The sequence below is a fragment of the Octopus sinensis genome, linkage group LG12 (assembly GCF_006345805.1).
Source record: "Octopus sinensis linkage group LG12, ASM634580v1, whole genome shotgun sequence".
Lineage (NCBI taxonomy): Eukaryota > Metazoa > Mollusca > Cephalopoda > Octopoda > Octopodidae > Octopus > Octopus sinensis.
This window is the reverse complement of record NC_043008.1, coordinates 50,883,910-50,902,805: the sequence shown is the minus strand read 5'-3', so window position 1 is coordinate 50,902,805 and position 18,896 is coordinate 50,883,910. Positions and strand designations below refer to the sequence as shown.

Genomic DNA, 18,896 nt, shown 5'->3' with positions numbered 1-18,896 from the left:
GTAAAAAGCACCCACACCATTCTTGGAATTGTTCGCGTTAGGAATGCATCCAGCTGTAGAAACTCTGCCAGATCAAGATTGGAGCCTGGTGCAGCCATCTGGTTAAAATCGTCCAACCCATGGTAGCATGGAAAGCAGACGTTAAACGATGATGATGATATATATACATATATATATTTAAGTAGATGAATGAATTATCCTAGTATGGATAATTCAGTTAATCAATACCTGGGTGGCAGATTCACGTCAGTAAAACACGGTTGAAGTTACATGCCAAGGGCTGAACCCCGTGTTCGTGTGTGGAAATTTGTGTGTTTTTTTATATGAATAAATGAAAAGAATGGAGTCGAACGAAGATTTTAACAAAATTCCTTTACTTTCGACATATGTTTCGAAGACTGCATACTCTTAATTCCAAAGGAATGAAGGTTGCATTATGCCGTCTTCTCATCAGGAAATACAAGGAACCTCTATCAGCCTTGTTTGTCTTGAGGCTGATAGAGGTTCCTTGTATTTCCTGATGAGAAGATGGCATAATGCAACCTTCATTCCTTTGGAATTAAGAGCATGCAGTCTTCGAAACATATGTCGAAAGTAAAGGAATTTTGTTAAAATCTTCGTTCGACTCCATTCTTTTCATTTATTTATATATATATATATATATATATATATATATATAGAGAGAGAGAGAGAGAGAGAGAGAGAGAGAGAGAGAAAGAGATGTATATAAACGTAGATGTATGTATATGTATATATATACATACACACATCTACATATGCATTATATATACAACAATATCTATCTATCTATATATATATAAAGATGAGAATGTGAATCCCTAAACCTTGAAAACTGCAGAACCAATTTCATTCAAATTTTACACATGTCTTACTTGGGGTCCATGTAGTATCATAAGCCAAAAGAAATTTTAACTTCTTGCCTAGTGCAATATCATATCCTCTCCACTATTTCAGTATTACGTGTCAAAAGTGAAACGATAACATCTCTCTATTATAATGTCAGATACTTTCACTTTAATACTGAAACTATTATCTCGTATATACAGGCATACATATGCATAATATATTATGTATATATATATATATATATATATATATAGAAATACATCAATACATATACATGTATATATATATATATATACATTTATGCGCAGATGTATACATACACACCATCTGGCACCTGTGTCGGTGGGACATAAAAAACACCATCCGAGCGTGGCCGTTCGCCAGCCTCGTCTGGCACCTGTGTCGGTGGCACATAAAATCACCCACTACACTCTTAGAGTGGTTGGCGTTAGGAAGGGCATCCAGCTGTAGAAACACTGCCAGATCTGACTGGCCTGGTGCAGCCTTCGGGCTCCCCAGACCCCAGTTGAACCGTCCAACCCATGCTAGCATGGAAAGCGGACGTTAAACGATGATGATGATGATATATATATATATATACATACATATATATGTGTATATATATAAATATATATATATATATATATATATATATATATATATATATATATATGTACATACATATATCTATATATATATGTGTGTATGTATATATATATAAATAAGAAAATGGAGGAACAGATTCCTTTCAATCATCAACTTACAGATAATACCAATTCAAATTATTTATTAACTACTATGATTTTGAGGTAAAACATTTTACCTTCGCCCATCTAATACAATAAATGAACTAATTGCATTGCAATTATAAGCATTTATGTATTAGCCTTTTGGGTACCTCACTAGCAGTATATTGGATAACTGATATCCCATAGTGGGTTACACTCATAACCCCTATCTCACTTTGTATATATATATATCCATACACATATATATGTATGTATGTATACATCTGCACACAAATGTATATATAGAGATGTATATATATGTATAGATGTATTTCTATAGATATAGATGTATATGTATACATGTATATGTGTAGATGTATAGATATATATAGATGTACATGTAGTATGTACACATATATATACACATATATACATGCATACATATATACATCTATACACACACACACACACAAGTGCAGGTGTGGCTGTGTGTAAACAAACTTGGTTCCAAAACACATGGTCCTAGATTCAGTCCCACTGTGTGGTAGGACAAAACGTGCAAGCCAAGCTAAGGTAAATTTGCTAATTCTATTCTCCAGGATCACCTTTAAAAACAGACCCATACACATCAATATCCATTCCTATGTCTGAATGGGGAACAAAATTAAATATCTCGGTTAATTGCAAGTAGATCACAGGAAAATTGAACATGATATGAAATTAACGAAACTCGACTAAATAAAAAAGACACAACATAAAATATTCTTTATAGTTTTTCCATTATCTGCCGGAGTGTCTTCGCGATGTACTTACACACCAGGCAGTTAAAGGGAAGTAATCATTGAAATTAGACAACTCATTTTCCATGTTTCTTTTAGACATTATTTTTTGAAACGTGAAAATTATTAAATTAGACATTAGTGTGGGAAACAACTAAGTTGGAATCCAACAGAGAAAAAAAATATTTATAAACAGTAAAAACTATCCAGACATTTTATTAGCAATCTCAATTACAATGGTGTTAAAGTTGAGGAAAAATGTCTTGGAAAAAAATAATAAATGCCTGTCACCAGACTATGTCCCTGACGCTTCCAACTTGTACAGCAACTACGGTGACCAACTTTTACTCCTAAAGATCAAGCAGTAACACAAAACGAAGGATGCAATATTTGGAACGTAATGATTCCAAAAAAAGAGAAAGAAAATAAAAAATAAAAAAATATATCAAAAATTACTCATTTTGCCCCACCCCATATCTTAGACCAGTGCTTTTCAAACATTTTGCTGGAGCGGAACCCCAAGGAAACATTCCACTGGCTCGAGGAACCCCTGTGCTATAATTTAAGTCTTATGTACACATATCTGCACAGGAGAATTAAAAATTACTGCCGATTTTAGCAGTTTTGTAACTTCTTGCGGAACCCCTGCACTGTACTGGCAGAACCCTAAGGTTCCGCGGAACCCTGGTTGACAACCACTGTCTTAGACTATGTTAACAAAAATTACAAGTTCTGCTGGGTTGGACTTGTTGCAAGGCTCACAGACAACAGATGGGACCCGTGCAGTTTCCGAGTAGCATCAAGACATCACAAAAGACTACTCGGAAAGCTTCCACGACAATGGGAAGACGATTTAGTTAAACGATTTTGGCTAATATGCAAAACAATAGGGCAACGAAGAATGAGTTGGAAGCGCATTGTGACCAGTGGTGTACAACAACTTGTAAAAAGCCTGGTCGATACAGAAATATATTAACAAATGTGAACTGCACTCTTCAAAGACAGCTGACAGCTGTATATAATTTGAGGGGAAAATGTGCTATTTCTAGCTGGTCGATCGCCCATGTAAAGCAGGTATGGGCAACCTTTCCCGAGGAGAGGGTAGAACTACTAAGAAAATTACAGATTTTTCGTTGGGTGTGCCATTCAGAAAGGGCTAAGGGCCGCAGGTTACCCAAACCCGGTTTAAAGGTCCCCTAGGTTTGGTTCGTCTAAGGGAAGTAACCTCCCCCTTGTGATATCCGGCTTCACTAGGAAGTAACTCTTTAATCTCAACACGTCTCTACACGTGTTGATTGCTCGCAGTTTATTCTCAGCAATTATTTTATTTATTTTAATTCCATTTTTAAATCAAATTAATTAAAACACACACAGACATGGGACGGAAAAGAGATTTGGAACGGCCCAAACCAGGACCTGGCAGAAAAACTAAAAAACAATCAGAGCCAAAGCTTCCGAGATCTTTACAAGGTAAGAATTAAACACTGACCCAAGGTGCTTGTCGCATTTCACCACGTGTTTCTGTTTAAAAGTCTCCAGATCATCCTCAAGATATCCCCTTCGTACATTATTATTATTATTTATTGTTCTTCTTTAAAATTACTTTTAATTGTCATTATTTTAAATTGATGTTTTATTCGATATGAAGAAAAAGCACAAAATGATTGCAAAGTTAAGTCTTATATTGCCCGGCGCTTATTTTAAATCGTTTTATCTCACTCACATAATTGGTACTTATATTTTTTTTACTGGTTTTAGTCTGGATTGTGGCCATGCTGGAGCATCACAGCATTCTCAGGTTTATAATCGACCCCATTTTATTCATTTCGGTCTAGTACTGATTTTACCCATATTTTTTTGTTGGATCATTTAGTTATGGGACACGCGATCTAAAGGGTTCAATATATATATCCATTTTACCGAAAGTTATGACGGAAATATCGTATTTTGTGAATTTTCCGAAAGTCCCCCCTTCACCCGGGTCGTCAGCACGCTTTTTTTTTTTCTTATTCGTTTCCTACATACTTGTTAACACCCATCAGGCTGGGGTCTTTCCCCCCCCCCCCCCGGTGCAGATCTTTATAACGACCATCTAAAGTTATGATTCGTGAAAATAATAATATACAAATATACCCAACATTCCGGACACTTAAGATCCGGAACCTCTCTCTTATAATTTGCACTAATTTATCGCAAGAATTTCAAATTTTCGCAACTGCCAGACTAGTTTACTGGTACCTAGCGCAGCACAGTATTAACAAACTTGTATCTGTTGCCTGTAAGGAAATTTAACATTTGTTTAATTTAGGCTGTGTCGGCCAAAGCGATCACCTCTCGTTTGGAATAATCAGTAATCGGAAAAAGATTCGGAAGTTCCAGAAAATCGTTGTTGTAGTTGTGTGGGTTTATAAATCTCGGGGCATTCTTTATCTTTTACTTGTTTCAGTCATAAGACTGCGTCCATGCTGTGAAGAATTTTTAGTCAAATGAATCGACCCCAGTACTTATTCTTTCGATATAACTCAACAGAATCAAAACATTTCCCTTCGGGTACTTGGAATCATGTGGTAGGAAGCAGCCCTCTAACCACACAGTCATACTGTAGTGTCTTCAAACAGAATTAAATCATTTAAGAAAAGATTAGATGGGTGTTTGTCAACTTGTATATTTATGTATGCATTTACTAGCAACATTATTTTTTTTAGTTAAAATACACAAATGCCATTATTTGATATTCGTTGATGTTAAAATACTGTTATACTTAATATATTGTTATTTTAATTAACAAACCTTTTATCTTTCACTTGTCATGCTGGGGCATCGCCTTGAAGGATAGGAAAATATTAGATTTATAAGCCCTAAAATTCACTCCATAATTGTCTACAGGTATGTGACGTAGTGGTTAAGAGTGCAGGCTGCTAACCCCAAGATTCCAAGTTCGATTCCAGGCAGTGACCTGAATAATAATAGTAATAATAACATCGAAAAATACCTTAGGAATGAGAACCCAGGTTCGAAATTTTCCCAAGGCTGGAGGGTATATCAGCCAAAACGCCAACAAATAATGAACAAACCTTTTGTATCTGTCTTTAGTTCCAATGTTATATTACACAAATGAGCACTTTGGTAAAAATAGTACTCGAATACCAAAGATAGAGTAAGGGAGCAAGGCCATCTTTCTATTGAATAGCAACATTTATATCATCATTTAACATCCAGTTTCCATACCGGCATAATTTCTACAGCTGGGCACCCTTCCTAACACCAACCACTCTGAGAGTGTAATGGGTGCTTTTTACGTACCACTGGCACATGTGCCATTTACAGGGCACTGGCAACGGCCATGGTTACGATTTCACGTGGCTTAACCAACAACAGTCACAATTACAGTTTTCACTTGGCTTAACGAGTCTTCTCAATGTACAAAATATCAATATTTGTTCATCATCATCATTTAATGTTCATTGTCCATGTTGGCATGGGTTGGACAGTTTGACCAGGGCCAGTAAACAGAGGGGCTGCACTAGACTCCAGTCTGATTCGGCATGGTTTCCACAACTGGATGCCTTTCCTATCACCAACCACTCCAAGAGTGTAATGAATGCTTTTATGTGCCAGTTGTGTGACACCAGTATCTGCCATGACTATCATTTCACTTGGCTTCATGGGTCTTCTCAAGCACGACAAGTGTCTTCTACTATAGCCTCGGGCCGACCAATGCCTTGTGAGTGGATTTGGTAGACGGAAACTGAAAGAAGCTCGTCGTATATATGTATATATATGCGTGTTTATGTGTCTGTTTGTCCTCCTAGCATTGCTTGACAACCGATGCTGGTGTGTTTATGTCCCCGTAATCTAGCAGTTCGGCAAAAGAGACCGATAGAATAAGTACTGGGCTTACAAAGAATAAGTCCCGGGGTCGATTTGCTCGATTAAAGGCGGTGCTCCAGCATGGCTGCAGTCAAATGACTGAAACGAGTAGAAGAGTATATATGTACACACACACACACACTGGGCTGAAGCTAAAATCATATATTAGAGAGGTGAACATCATAACCAAACAGCTTCGTTTCTTCTCTCTCTTCACACACATTTTTCAAAAGCTTCTGTATTTGATGTCCAACTTTTCTAAAAGATTGTTTTGTTTTCTGTAATTTTCCAGAGAAAAAAGACTTCAATGAATTAAGTCATCGTCAGAAACAGAGGTAAGCAGACAATGTTGTTTTGTATGTGTGTCTGTGTTTGTCTGTTTTATGTTTTTTTTTTATATATATATTTGCGATCATAATTCAATGGAATGTGAAAACGCAGGCTGGAAAGCAGAACATTTTCCAATCGAAGTCGGATGTAGAAGGTTCGTTGGACACAGTGTGAGACGACTGTTATCGTTAGGCCTAACTCATCGTAAAGACAATACCACCATGACCGATATCCAAACTACAGTGGAGAAGGCTAGCCACTGGATTTGGTTAAAAAGAGATGATGAGCGATGGCTAGAGAAATATTGAGCTTTATTTAATAACCAGTTGATCTAGCAAGTGGGGCCGGTGCGCAGTGATGCCATTGAGATGCAGGCCCCGAAACGGCACGCATTCTCTCCTGATGACCCCATACACTTGCTTGCTACCAGTTGAGAATAGTTGTGCAAGTTGTTTGCAAGATATCTATGCAACAATTCTGCTGCTTATGTTATGATCATGTGTGTATATACATGTTAATCCTTTAACCCTTTCATTACCAACCCGGCTGAAACCGCCTCTGGCTCTAAATACAAAAGTCTTGTTTACATAAGTTTTGAATTAAAATCTTCCACCAAACCTTAGTCACAGTTTATGTTCCTAACACTAGCTTAATGATAATAAAGAAATATAGTAACAAAAGGGTTGATAAGAAAAATAATCAGCAGAAGACATAAAAAAAAGGAGACCTCAGTGTGGTCACTCTATATGCTAGAAATAATAGCCTAAATTTCCTTCAATCCACACCCTTCCAACTGCTTCTAATGTCTATCTGCCCAAATGTAGAAGTGTGTTTAACCCTTTTGATACCAACCCAGCTGAAACTGCCTCTGGCTTTGTAGTACAAAAGTCTTGCTTTCATAAGTTTTGAATTAAAATCTTCCACCAAACCTTAGTCACAATTTATGTTCCTAACACTAGCTGAATGATAATAACTAAGTTATTTTACTAAATATTTAAAGTAATTGAAAGAAACACAGAACATCTTAAAATAAATACAGTAACGAAAGGGTTAACATTCAGATTTGCTCTATCATATCTAATCTTTATTAATCCACTTTGTTTTGAATTAATCATGCATTATCCTGACTCCAATATTTCGATGATGGGATTGTTTTCACTTTAGAATGACATTGTAGGGTAGGTGGGAGAGGCCAGATTTGGCTGGTTTAAACATAAAACAAGTAGAATATTTGAGCCAAATATGGCCAGTTTAAATGCTTAAAGGTTTATCAACTAATTATTAAACAACTATGTGTAGTATTTATGGTGTAAAAAAGGGTGAAGGTCCCTCCCCCCTTTGGTCATGAATGAATATGGGATTGCACCTAGAAATTTCCTGTCTGAGGCACAAGTCCAGGCAAGGTTGTTTATGGAAGACCACAATTCACCCATGCATACCAGCCTCCCCTCTTCATGCCACCGATGTTATCGAAGGGAAAGGCAAAGGGGCCAATACAGCTTGACACCAGTGACGTCACAACTCATTTCTACGGCTGAGTGAACAGGAGCAACGTGAAATAAAGTGTCTTGCTCAAGAACACAACACACAGCCCGGTCTGAGAATCGAACTCACTACCTCATAATTGTGAGCCCGAAGCTCTAACCACTGAGCCATGTGCCTTGGTTCACAGCAAGCATTTTTCTCTTTTATGACACAAAAACAATTCCTTAATCTCAAGCATCTGTCATGTATGGAAACTGAACAAAACCAGTATTTTTATTCAGATCCCAGAACAAAAGAAAGACAACAACATGTCTGTCTGGACCTCTTTCACTCACATTGTCTAAACACTTGTGGAAAATCATTCCCCGTTTCCTCATATCTAATATACTTCTCAACCTTTAGTGTTTAGTGGGACTGAACCCAGAACCATGTGGTTGGTAAGCAAGCTACTTACCACATAGCCACTCCTACGCCTATATATTAGGTTGTCCCAAAAGTTTGTAAACACTTGCGAAAATTGAATTTTTACTCGCCAAGTACTAACAAAAACAACAAAAATTATTCCTCAAAATAAAGACCATTATTTTCCAAGACTTTCTACGAACTTTTGGGACAACCTTATATATTGGTATGTAGGATATTTACACTAGAAACATATATACTTTATAGAACTGTATATTCATATATAGTTCTACATACCATATTCTCTGGTATATAAAGTCAGATTTTTCAGACCAAAATTTACAGCCAAAAATAGTTCGGTCGACTTAGATACTAACATGACTTTGTAGAAGCAAAAATTCTATGTGAAATGCTTTCAAATTTGCACAGATAGCGATGATGTTTGAATGTTCACACTACATATTTACACTGTATATTAATGTTGACTTGTATGACAGAAAATCTAGAATTTTAATATACATGCATACTTATTTGCTCTGTGTTTAACATAATTTATCATTTATTATGTTTAAGATTGAAGAAAAGAATTGAAAAAAAGAGAAATCGTGAAGAAAAATCAACTCTAAAAGAAGAAGCTAAACAGAAGCTTAAAGAAAAGAAGAAAGAGAAGAAAATCTCCAGCGAATCTGATGTAAGTTCTGGGTTCGTTGTTTAATTGGTTATTATCAGTGCAGTCATGTATATTTGTCCTAAATTGGACTTATGGGACGTCGGTGAGTCCACAACAAATGTGGATGTCTTCTCTTTGTAAATCTTTGCTTGCAAAGCCAAGACAAGAGGGAGGTCTGTGGTTTTCAGGCTTCTTGATTTCATGGTTCACTGAAGATCAAGCATGGCTGTGTGACTAAGTACCTTGCTCACCTAATCATGTTGTTCCAGGTGCAGTTTCACTAGAAAGCACCTTGGGCAAACGTCTTCCATTCTAATAGCCCCGAAGCTGACCACAAAGGCTTGTGAGTGGATTTGATGGACAGAAACTGAAAGAGGCGTAGCAAAATCATGATGGTAACTGGGAAGAAATATTGTAAAAGATTAGCTCCATGAAGACACTCTTATCAACTGTTTAACACTAGTGCCATACTTATGGTTTTGCTACATTCTGGATATAAGTGTGTGTGTGTATATATATACATATATGTGTGTGTGTATATACATATATGTACATATATATAGGGACAGTTTACGAAAAAAACAAGACGAAGACAGGTGGTGTACAAAACAAACAGATGTATTAGTATAACACTCAGGAATATAAAATGTCTTCTACGTTTCGAGCCTACGCTCTTCTACAGAAAGGGACACAGAAAAAAACAAGGAGAGAAAAAAATGTGTGTAGTGGCTAACGATCTATCATGGCGATATATATATATATATATATATATATGTATATATGGCGTTCACTCATATAATAATATGAATAATATATAAATATATATACATATAAACACATACATATGTGCATACATACATATATATGTATATACACATGCATATATGGGCAAAGGACACCACAGAACATAAACAACATACGAAATACAAAAACATGGAATGTGGACTTTTTTTGCGAACAATGAAAGAAACAGGTGGAAACCAAGACAAGCAACATAAAGAAAAGGATCTCTCATCAGTTTTTGCCTGTTTTTCATATATATTATAATGTACATATATGTACACACACACATATGTATATATATATCTATATATATATATATAATTTATTATATAGAAGGAGCTTCTACAGGACTAGAACTGTTTCATTCAAGAGAAATCTTCAGGAAGCTTCCTGAAGATTTCTCTTGAATGAAACAGTTCTAGTCCTGTAGAAGCTCCTTCTATATAATAAATTAATTTTACTCTGCTATGTATTGAGTACCTTATTTACTGTGGTTAACCCCGAATCAACCCGGGACCTACATATATATATATATATATATATATAGATATAGATATATATTGGCCTGCTCGCTTAGCCAGCGGGGTGGCAACATTTGAAGGCTAAAACAATGCGAAGCGCATTGTGACCAGCGATGTGTAGCAACATCTGATAGCCTGGTTGGTCACGGTGATATATATATATATAGAAAATAGTAAAAAGTGAAAAAACTACAGAAGGTTTGTTTTAAAAGGTTCAAAAATATATATTTGAGTCATTATGTCAGAAGAATGTTATAAATTTTTTTCATACAGTGACATAGTTTTTGAAGAAATTACCAGTTTCGTGTTTAACTTTTCAAATTTCTCAAAACATTGCGTTATGACTTCGTTAAGAAGTGTAAAGAAGAGTTCCCGAAGTCATAACGCAATGTTTTGAGAAATTTGAAAAGTTAAACACGAAACCGGGAATTTCTTCAAAAACTATGTCACTGTATGAAAAAACTTTACAACATTCTTCTGACATAATGACTCAAATATATATTTTTTAACCTTTTAAAACAAGCCTTCTGTAGTTTTTTCACTTTTTACTATTTTCTATATATTCAACCACATGCTTTCACACACCAACTTTCTCACCTATATATATATATAAGAATTAAAGTTTTAATTTAATTACCTATTTTTTCTTATAAATTCTTGTGAATTATCCTTATTTTTCATTTTTCAAATTGTAAAGGTGATTTATGTGTGTACTTATATATATATGTGTGTGTGTGTGTGTAATCAAATTTTTTTTTTTCGTTTTAATTTAGATACAATGTTTTTCTTTGTCTTCCTTTCTTTATTTGTCTTATTTTATTCTGTAATTCAGGAGGAATCCTCTGAGGAATCCTCTTCAGAAGACAAGGCTGAGGAAACCCTTAGTCCCAAACCTGAGCGCAAACCCCTTTTTGAAGCTGACAGTGATGATAGTGAACTCCCAGATGACGAGATTCCTGGTATCAGCAGTGATGATGATGAGGAAGAAGAAGAAGGCGGGGATAAGGCAGATGATGATGATGAGGAGGAGGATGATGAGGAAGACGATGGTGATGCAGAAGAGGCTGATAGTACAAGTGATGAAGACGATGATGATACTGGTGATGATGATGACGATGTAAGTTTGTATTTACAGTCTCTGCTTCTTTATTTTGTTTTTGTTGTAATCTGATGAAGGAGATTTGATAGATATGCAGTCCACCCTGCTGGGTGGTTGGCGTTAGGAAGGGCATTCGGCTGTAAAAATCCTGCCAAAAACAGACACAGTAGCTTAGGGGAGTCTTCTGCCTGGCCAGCACCCCTGTCAAACTGTCTGACCCCTGCCTGCGTGAAAGGTGGGATGGTTAATGATGATGATGATATTTATATATACTCTTCTACTTGTTTCAGTCATTTGACTGCAGCCATGCTGGAGCACCGTCTTTAGTCAAACAAATTGACCCCAGGACTTATTCACTGTAAGCCTAGTACTTAATCTATCTATTGGCCTCTTTTGCTGAACCACTAAGTTACAGGGACGTAAACACACCAGCATCAGTTGCCAAGCGATGGTGGGGGGACAAACACACACACACACATATATATATATGATGGGCTTCTTTCGGTTTCCGTTGACCAAATCCACTCACAAGGCTTTGGTCAGCCTGAGGCATAGTAGAAGACACTTGCTGTAACTGGTTGCGCTAATCGGTGGCTCACCATGAGTAAAATATGGTGTTGATGTGCTAAGCATTGAGGTGTATAAATACAGGTTTGTTCCCAGTTTGTGTTGATATGCTCACGCAGAACCAAAGAGGGAGAGAATGAGAAAAGCATGAAAATGTCTGATGTCAAATAAATCCGCGTCAAATGAGTCATGCCAGTTAGGCAGTGCCAAAACAGCTGTGCCATAACGTCTCAGACTCCCATATCAAAATGATCCGATGTTGTATACAGGCACTAGCGCTGTAATGGCAACTTTACTAGTGCTTCAGACCTTAACCCTTTCATTACTGTATTTCTGTTGAGATGCTCTGTGTTTCTTTCAATTACTTAAAATATAACAAAAAATTTAGTAAAACAACTTAGTTATCATTAAGTTAATGTTAGGAACATTAATTGTGACTAAGATTTGGTGGAAGATTTTTATTCAAAACTTATGAAAACAAGACATTTGTACTCAGAGCCAGAGCCGGGTTGGTAATGAAAGGGTTAATGTGCATTCTGTACATGTTGTGAAGGGGCTGGCGTTAGGAAGGGCATCCAGCCATAGAAACCATTAGAATGATTTGATGTTGTATGCAAGTGCATAGCACTTCAATTGTTTGACCTGACATCTAACGAATCTTACATTTAATTAATTGTTCGTTTTTGTTTATTTATTTGTTATTTAAAACACCAGTTGCTTCCCATAGAGAAGAAATCTGCAAAGATACGGAAGAAAGAGAAGCGAGATGCGTAAGTTTATTTGCTTTTGTCTTGTGGTTCTTTGTTTATCATAATTGGTGAGAGGAGAATTCTTGAAATATTGAATGGAGAGAAGATGTAAAACAAAATCTTTTCCCTTTTCGTTTTTCCATTTTTCAAGCGGGCATGGGTTGGGCAGCTTGACAAGAGCTAGCAAGGCCAGGATCTGTCCCAGGTTCTATGGGCTGTTTTGGCAGGGTTTCTACAGCTGGATACCCTTCCTAATGTCACCAACCACTTTACTGATTTTACTCAGTGCTTTTTACGTGAGACCATTAACAATGCTTTTTTTACATGGCACAATTACCAATGTGTTTTATGTGGCACCGTCACCAGTGCTTTTTACATGGTGCCATCACCAATGCTTTTTGCATGGCACCATCACACGTGCTTTTTGTGTGGCACCACTATTTATCTCTCCACACCCACGACTGATTTTTTCATACTCTCTTCCCTACATGTGAGTAGCCATGTCGCTCCTAATGCAAGAACCTGCTCTGCCCCACCCTCTTGTCCCTTATTTCTACCCTCATTTTCAAGAATACAGCTACTTTGTGACCATAATGAGCACCCAGCACATGTAAAGAGGTTGGCATTAGGAAGGGCATCCAGCCATAGCAAAAAAAAGGTAAAGACCCCTTTTGGTCATGAATGACCATTGGATTGCACCTAGAAAGTTATTCTCTGAGGCACAAGTCAGGGCAAGGCTGTTTATAGAAGACCAGCAGTCGCCCATGCATATGAGCCTTGCCTCTCCATGCCACTGATGTTATCCAAAGGAAAGGTAAAGGTCGATAAAGCTTGGCACTTGTGACGTCACAACTCATTTCTACAGCTGAGTGAATTGGAACAACTTGAAAATAAAGTGTCTCGCTCAAGAACACTTGGTCCAGGAATTGAACTCATGACCTCATGATTGTGAGCCTTAGGCTGTAACCACTGAGGCATCTAGCCATAGAAACCATCCCAAAGTAGACATCAGTGCACAATACCATCCTTGGGCCCATTAGATCCTGTCAAACCCTTCCAACCCATGCCAGCATGGAAGAAGGATGTTAATGTCAATGCTTAGATTTCTTATTGTGTAAACGTATTTTCTTTTCAGTGAACTCGGGGAAGAGGAATTGATGTCCAGCATCAAAAAAACCGAAAAGTTTGTTCTGCCCTCTGGTCAAGAAATTGAAGCTGAAGATATCCTTTTTTTTCTTCTATGTTCATATTTTACCAATATACTTCATTCCAAACCTTGACAGCTTTTTACACCTACACTACAAATCAATCTCAAAGCTATGAGGTAATGCATCATAATCATCATCATTGTTTAACTTCCACTTTCCATGCTGGCATGGGTTGGACGTTTTGACAGGAGACTGGTCTCACTTGGCTTGCTGGGTCTTCTCATGCATGATGTTCCTGCTCATAATTTATGTAGATTTAGCCCTTTCGGTACCAACCCAGCTCTCTAGTACAAATATCTTGTTTTCATAAGTTTTGAATTAAAATCTTCCACCAAACCTTAGTCACAATTTATGTTTCTAACACTAACTTAATGATAGCAAAGTTATTTTACTAAATTCTTTGTTATATTTAAAATAATTGAAAGAAACACAGAACATCTCAAAATAAATACAGTAACGAAAGGGTTAAGGAGGTGCCAAACCATCAGTTGCTGGAAAACCAGTGGCACACTTGTATTTGTGTTAATACTTTTGATGCCAACCTGCCAGAAATTGTCTCTGGTTCTGTGATGCAAAAGCTTTCTCTTTTAAAGGAATTTTAACGAAAATTTTCCATTGAATTTGATGTCTTTTATCTTTTACTTGTGTCAGTCATTAGACTGCGGCCATACTGGGGCACTGCCTTGAAGGATTTTAGTCAAATAAATTGACTCTAGAACTTACTTTTCAAGCCTGGTATTTATTCCATCAGTTTATTTTGCTGAACCGCTAAGTTATGGGAACATAAACACACCAACACAAGTTGTCACATGCAGTAGTGGGGTACAAACACAAACACACACATACGTACGACAGGTTTCTTTCAGTTTCCAGAGCCATGTGGCTGGTAAACAAGCTTCTTACCACACGGTTCCTCCCGAACCCAAGCTTGATAATGCTAATTAAATTCATTATTTTCAAAATTAAAACCGATGCCCTGTATTTCAACAGAAAAAACGTTTTTAGAGTAATGGCTGTGTTGAGTAGCCTCCCTTGTTTTCTTATTACTTCCCTTTTTAATGTAATTGCTAAAAACGTCCATCGCCCACCCCAACTTCATTCACCTCTCCATTTGGTAGCCATCAGTGAAGGCGCGTAGCTTGGTGGTTAGGGCATTAGGCTGACGATCGTAAGATTGTGAGTTCAATTCCCGGCGGCACGTTGTATCCTTGAGCCAGACAGTTTATTTCATGTAGCTCCAGTCCACTCAGCTGGGGAAAATAAGACGTACCTGAAAGGACAAGCCCGTATATGTGGAAGACAACATTTTTACTTAGCTTGACATTTTTTATCAAGTACAGCAAATCGCCACATCTTCTGGTCCCTAGTCATTTCTTCAATGGGGCCCAGCATCCAAAGATTCTTTCTCACCATTTCATCCAGCATCTTCCTGAATCTAAGCCATATTCTTGAAGCCAATTATATTTGATAAGATGCTTCAGATATTGATAATGTGTATATAAGTGATTACATTGGCCAATGTAGATTTTATTTAAACTGGCCATATCTGACCGAAATATTCTACCTGTTTGATGTTTAACCCTTTAGTGTTCACATTATTCTGCCACAATTAATGCTTCTTCATCCACATTGCTTTGAACTAATCATGCATTATCTTGTAGCTATGAGATTTTGATGAGGTAGCTGTTAATTTTTAAAATGATATTGTAGGGTTGGTGTGAGAGACCAGATCTGGCCAGTTTGAACATAAAACAGGCAGAATACTTTTGGCCGGTTTAAATGCTAAAGGGTTAAACTAGCTGTGTCTGGCCCCTCATACCGATCCTACTATAACAGTTATCTCACCAAAATCTCAAATCTATAAGTTAATGCAATTTAAAACAGTGTGAGTAAATAAGCATTGCATTTGACAGAATAATTTGAATGCTAAAGAGTTAAGATGTGTGGTGTTTGAGGGACATTTGGCTACTATTTCTCTGAGGCCTAGCATAGAAGTTTCCTTGTTGACTCATCTTCTGTTTTGTGTTCTATGACTGTAGGCATCAGTTCTAAATTTTGGTTACTTTCCATAACTTTGCACACAAAAATTAGTTCCAGACCTGGTACTCATTCAGCACAGAATACGAGAAGTTATTCATGTTTTGGCAAATTTCAAAGAGAGACGACAGGAAGACACGTAAGTAAAGATTATTTTCTTTGTTGATTCTTTTAGTTTTGTTGTATAGTGAAACTGTACACTCCTCCTGGTAAGAAGTGGTAGTAGCCAGCCATTATAAATAAACCAGTAGCAGGTCAGAAGGTCGAGAGTGTGTGTAGCCTGTGTTGATAGTTGTGTTTGTGCTGATGTAGTAATTATACTGTGATACTGAGTGGATGTTATAATGATCCAACGTTTTGAGGATACTAACACTGTACAACCGGGGGTCATACAGTGCCTGATAGAACATTCTATGGATGACTTTGGAATATAACAACTGTTGTCAAAAGACAGATACAACAGTGGCAAAAGACCACTTTACAACAATAGGGATTTCATCATTATTCTTTAACTTCAAGTCAAGGCTATCTTTACTGCATGGGAATCATGTATATCCATTTCTTGCTATCAAAAATGTTCCAACCGTGACCATCCTGTCTTTTGTATATCTCAAGCCACATTATCTAATGCATCCTTCCTGTTTCAAGGCAGGTCATTTGATGTGATTGAGATTTACCTGATAATTTTTGCAAGTCAGGTAACTGCACAGAGTCTCCATCTTTGGAAGTAGACACCTGTGGCAAATCCCTAGACTGCTTAGAATAAATATTAGTTGATCATCTTAGAGAATGTTGACTATGGTAGACAGGTGTTCCGTCCAGGTGGTGGTAGTAGTAGTTGTCGTCATTGAACATCCGCTTTCCATGCTGGCATGGGTTGTTCGGTTTGGCTGAGAACTGGCAAGTAGTAGTATTAGGGGAGCATGTGATGTAAGAATGCATCACTTCATCCACCGTTTGTTGGTGATTCCTTATTCCTGGCAGATATCTTTGCAAGCCGGCAGAAACGTTAGCAAGCCGGACGAAGTGCTTAGCGGTATTTCATCTGCTGTTACATTCTAAGTTCAAATTCCGCCGAGGTCGACTTTGCTTTCCATCCTTTCGGGGTCGATTACATAAGTACCAGTTATGCACTGAGGTCAATGTAATCAACTTAATCCCTTTGTCTGTCCTTGTTTGTCCCCTCTATGTTTAGACCCTTGTGGGCAATAAAGAAATAAGACGATATCTTTGCACCCACTCATGCGACAATTCTCCAACCCATTGGTCTATTTAGGTAGTCATTGCTGGTGAGGGCTTTTTTTAAGGTCAGAGTGCAAATCCTACCTTAACCCCTTTTAGTTACCTTTTACAACATGCAGACGAAATGGGTCTATTCTTTGACATGCCAGTCCCTACACAGCGTATCCAGGAATTGAAGGGAATTATATCTCATCAGCTTGTGCCATAATACAGCCGGAGCATTGGGGATATTTTATTTTCTATTTTCATTTCCCAGTTTCATAATCTACCTGCTGCTCCGGTAAATTAATAAAGCAACACCTGTAATTGGTTTGAACTCAACACCTGTGAAATGGCCTCACCTCATACGCCACATCCGTTTGGTCAAGAAATTAAACTTTATTGTGGGTATAGATACACGTGTCTGCTTGATTGACAATAGGTTCCACCCCTGGTACTAGTTCATACCTGGGAGGTCTGTGACTTGAAATAACAATTGCTACAACGCTGGCATGGTTGTGTGGTTAGGGAGCTTGCTTCCTGGCTATATGGTTTCGGGTTCAGTCCCACTGCGCGGCACTCTGGACAGGTGTCTTCTGCTATAGCCCGGAGTCGACCGAAGCTTTGTGATTGAATTCGGTAGGAGGAAGTTACTGCCGTGTGTGTATGTGTGCGTGTAGGTGCTCAGTGCCTCTCCGAAAGAGAGAGAGGGAATTGTATAAAATGGTCGAAATCATCACTCATTTGTCATCATCATTCACCACTGTCTGTCATCATCACTCACCGTCTGTCCATATTGAAGTTACTAACCTATGCATTCAGTCTTACTCTTAAGAATCTCTGCCCTACAGTGACTACTCTATTTGTGCCATCATCCACCATTGTCTCTGTCATCACTCACCTCTGTCCATATACAAGTTACTAACCTACTTTATTCTCTCTCTTTCCTTTTAGGTCTCGATATGAATATGTGGCAAGATTGAGGAAAGACTTATGTAAATATTATAATTATAATGAATACCTTATGATGAAATTGATGGAGATCTTCCCCTATCAGGTAACTCTCTCTCTCTCGCATTCTCTGATATATATATATATATATATATCTGTACATGTGTGTGTGTGTGCAAAAATAAGGCACAGATGTGGGTGTGTGGTAAAATAATTTGCTTCCCAACCACATGGTTCCAGGTTCAATTTCACCGTGTGACACCTAGGGCAAGTGTTCCCTAATATGGCCATGGCCAACCAAAACTTTGTGAGTGCATTTGGTCGATAGAAACTGAAAGAAGCCCTCTCATATATATATATATATATGACATCACGTAAAAGCACCCATAGAGTGCCATGGGAAAAGTGCCAATGCAGTGCCACATAAAAGGGCCCATGCGGCGTCATGTAAAAGCACCCAGCATACTCTGTGGAGTGGTTGGCATTAGGAAGGGCATCATCATCATCATCATCATTTAGCGTCCGTTTTCCATGCTGGCATGGGTTGGACGGTTTAACTGGGGTCTGTGAAGCCGGGAGGCTTCATCAGGCCCAGTCAGATTTAGCAGTGTTTCTACGGCTGGATGCCC

General features: G+C 37.7%; 1 protein-coding gene across 2 annotated transcripts in view; it reads left to right on the top strand.

Moving 5' to 3' along the window:
* The first annotated feature begins 3,623 nt into the window (after positions 1-3,623).
* The window catches only part of LOC115217967 (probable 28S rRNA (cytosine-C(5))-methyltransferase), a 33,682-nt gene continuing 18,409 nt past the window's right edge, over positions 3,624-18,896 (top strand). Inside the window, exons 1-8 of one of the 2 annotated variants that reach the window (XM_036507974.1) lie at positions 3,624-3,844; positions 6,537-6,579; positions 9,035-9,151; positions 11,279-11,553; positions 12,814-12,871; positions 13,986-14,071; positions 16,141-16,234; positions 18,271-18,373. In XM_036507974.1, the coding sequence (XP_036363867.1) occupies positions 3,751-3,844; positions 6,537-6,579; positions 9,035-9,151; positions 11,279-11,553; positions 12,814-12,871; positions 13,986-14,071; positions 16,141-16,234; positions 18,271-18,373 (870 nt within the window). In that variant the 5' untranslated portion in view covers positions 3,624-3,750. Of the gene's footprint in view, positions 3,845-6,536; positions 6,580-9,034; positions 9,153-11,267; positions 11,554-12,813; positions 12,872-13,985; positions 14,072-16,140; positions 16,235-18,270; positions 18,374-18,896 lie in introns of both variants that reach the window. The other variant, XM_029787694.2, reaches the window with a different exon arrangement.